This window comes from Chlorella variabilis (genome assembly GCF_000147415.1).
Source record: "Chlorella variabilis unplaced genomic scaffold CHLNCscaffold_13, whole genome shotgun sequence".
NCBI classification, from domain to species: Eukaryota; Viridiplantae; Chlorophyta; class Trebouxiophyceae; order Chlorellales; family Chlorellaceae; genus Chlorella; species Chlorella variabilis.
The window spans coordinates 1,088,480-1,090,631 of NW_005435075.1; the positions used below are offsets into that span (position 1 = coordinate 1,088,480).

General features: G+C 69.6%; 2 protein-coding genes across 2 annotated transcripts in view; one reads left to right on the forward strand and one right to left on the reverse strand.

Annotated features, from left to right (window-relative positions):
• Positions 1-1,224, forward strand: part of CHLNCDRAFT_53051 (hypothetical protein) — a gene marked incomplete at both ends in the record, with an annotated part of 6,203 nt that extends 4,979 nt beyond the window's left edge. Inside the window, 3 exons of the mRNA XM_005846606.1 lie at positions 108-353; positions 508-864; positions 1,018-1,224. Of these exons, the coding sequence (XP_005846668.1) occupies positions 108-353; positions 508-864; positions 1,018-1,224 (810 nt within the window). The remainder of the gene's footprint in view (positions 1-107; positions 354-507; positions 865-1,017) is intronic.
• A 488-nt stretch (positions 1,225-1,712) lies between these two features.
• On the reverse strand, positions 1,713-2,065 carry CHLNCDRAFT_135374 (hypothetical protein; the record flags this gene model as incomplete). Its single annotated transcript, XM_005846749.1, has 2 exons — positions 1,713-1,800; positions 1,929-2,065. The coding sequence occupies 2 exons, from the start codon at positions 2,063-2,065 to the stop codon at positions 1,713-1,715; spliced, it is 225 nt and encodes a 74-aa protein (XP_005846811.1).
• Between the last annotated feature and the right edge of the window lie 87 nt (positions 2,066-2,152).

Sequence of the window (2,152 nt, forward strand, 5' to 3'; positions counted from 1 at the left end):
AGCAGCAGCTGCAGCTGCTGCAGGCGCCAGGCGGCGGCGCCGCCGCGGCGGCGGCGGCGGCGGCGGCGGCTGGGCCGGGCGCACCGCAGCCGCCGGCTGTGCCGCAGCAGCCGGATGCGGCAGGCGCGGCAGACGCCTTCCTGAGCTCGCTGTCAGGCATGCTGGGTGGCGGCGGCGAGGCGGCGCCCGAGGCGGCGCCGCCGCTGCCGCCGGGGCCGCAGCCTCCTCTGGACGCCCAGGAGCAGCAGGAGGAGGAGGCGGCGGAGGCGGCGGCGGCGGCGGCTGAGCGGCCTGTAGACCTCTTCAAGGCGATCTTCGAGGATTCTGAGGAGGAGGAGGAGGAGGAGGAGGAGGTGCGCTGCTTCCACGCCTGTGCTGGTCCCACTGCCTGTTGCGTCACCTCTCGTGCTGCTGCCAGCTCCCTGCCTACGCCCAGACGGGTCGTTTTTTGCCTGTCAGTTGCCTAGGCGTGCCGAGCAGGGCGGCGTGCCTGCTGCCTGGGTGCAGGCAGCAGACATCACGGCGCACCAGCAGCAGCCGGAGCAGCAGCTTGAGCAGCAGCCGGGCGCAGCGGCAGCGGCAGCGGCGGCTGCGGGGGGCCATGCGCAGCGCCAGCAGGGCGGCCTGGCTTTGGTGGATGACCACAGCAGGCCCGCACAGCAGGCACAGCAGCAGCAGCAGCAGCAGCAGTGGCCTTTGCAGGACGCCTCGTTTGGCTTTGCCAAGCTGCGGCAGCAGCCTGCCGCCGGGCCGCCGCCGCCGCCGCTGCCAGGACCGGCAGCGCGTGCGCAGGCGCTGCCGCCCGCCAGCGTGGCCGCGGCTGCTGCTGCGGCGGGGGCGCTCGACGACGCGACCAAGCAGCGGGTGCAGGAGGCTTTGCGGGCGCTGAGGAAGGACAAGAAAGAGAGGCGGGGCAGGCACGTCTGGCTGGCTGCCCAGGGCCAGCGCCAGCGCACACTGTGTCCACGTACAAGCCCACGCCATGCTGCTGCGCCAGCGATGCCCTGCTCAATGCAGCCTGTCTTGCGTCGTACCTGCAGCAAGAAGAACAAGAAGAAGAAAGAGAAGGAGAAGGAGCGGAAGGAGAAGAAATCGAAGAGCAAGGGCAAGGAGAGGGCGAGGAGCAGCAAGCAGCGCAAGGGCCGCGGCAGCAAGCACCGGCACGGCAGCGGCAGCAGCGGCGGGAGCAGCGGCAGCAGCGGCTCGGGCAGCGACAGCGAGTGATGCGCGGTTGCCACCTCGCTGCCTGGCGATATCATTGATTTACATGCAGTAAAGCCTCGAGCATGCCGTACCGAGGAGCAAAAGCAGGAGCGCAGTGAGGAACGGCGGCGCCCACGCGAGCAAGCAGTTGGGCAACACAGGTCTCCCTAAAAATGCCAACAGCAGAGAAGGAGGGGCGGCCAAAGAGGGGGGGGGGGGGGGGGGGGACCTTAAATCACTGAAATGCACACAGCACGGCAACAAGGAAGCGGCAACAAGGGAGGCACTAGGGGCTGTCCTCCTCTCCACAGCAGCAGGTGCAGGCATCTGAGCTGGCTTGTGCAGCTTGCAGCGAGGCGGGAATCGAGCAGGGTGGCGAGGTATCAGCGGGCCGCGGCCCTGACTGTCGTGCCGCTGGCGCTCATTCGTTGGCTGGTGTGTTGGATGGGTGTGGGGCGTGCGTTGGGCATGCCCTTCTCCGGCGGCTGGGGCGGGGAGGGGCCTCAGGCTCACGCCACCACCGCCTCTGCGTGTTCCCGCCCCTTGCGATCCTCCGTCGCCTTCTTGAGCAGCGCCATGAAGGTCTTGTTGTAGTACCTGCGGCGGTACACGCGGTACACGCGGTCGGCACGCCAGCACCCGCCGGCGCGCCGCCCAGATGCGCCCAGACGGCTGGAACCTCCCTCCCCCAGCATTGTACCGCCTCGTCCCTGCCTCGCCCTCACCCCAGCTTGTTCAGGTTTTCCACCAGGTCTGACAGATGGTCCAGCGAGAACTCAGCCAGCCGCTGCGGTACCACCCGGTCCGTGAGCGCATCCAGCAGCGCCTGGTGGTCGTAGCCGAGGTCGCCCAGGGCGCCCATCTGCGGTACCGGGGGAGGGGGGGCGGGGGGGGGGGGGGCGGGCAATACAGGGGACGGGACAAATGTTCGGCCAAAAGGGGGGGGCGG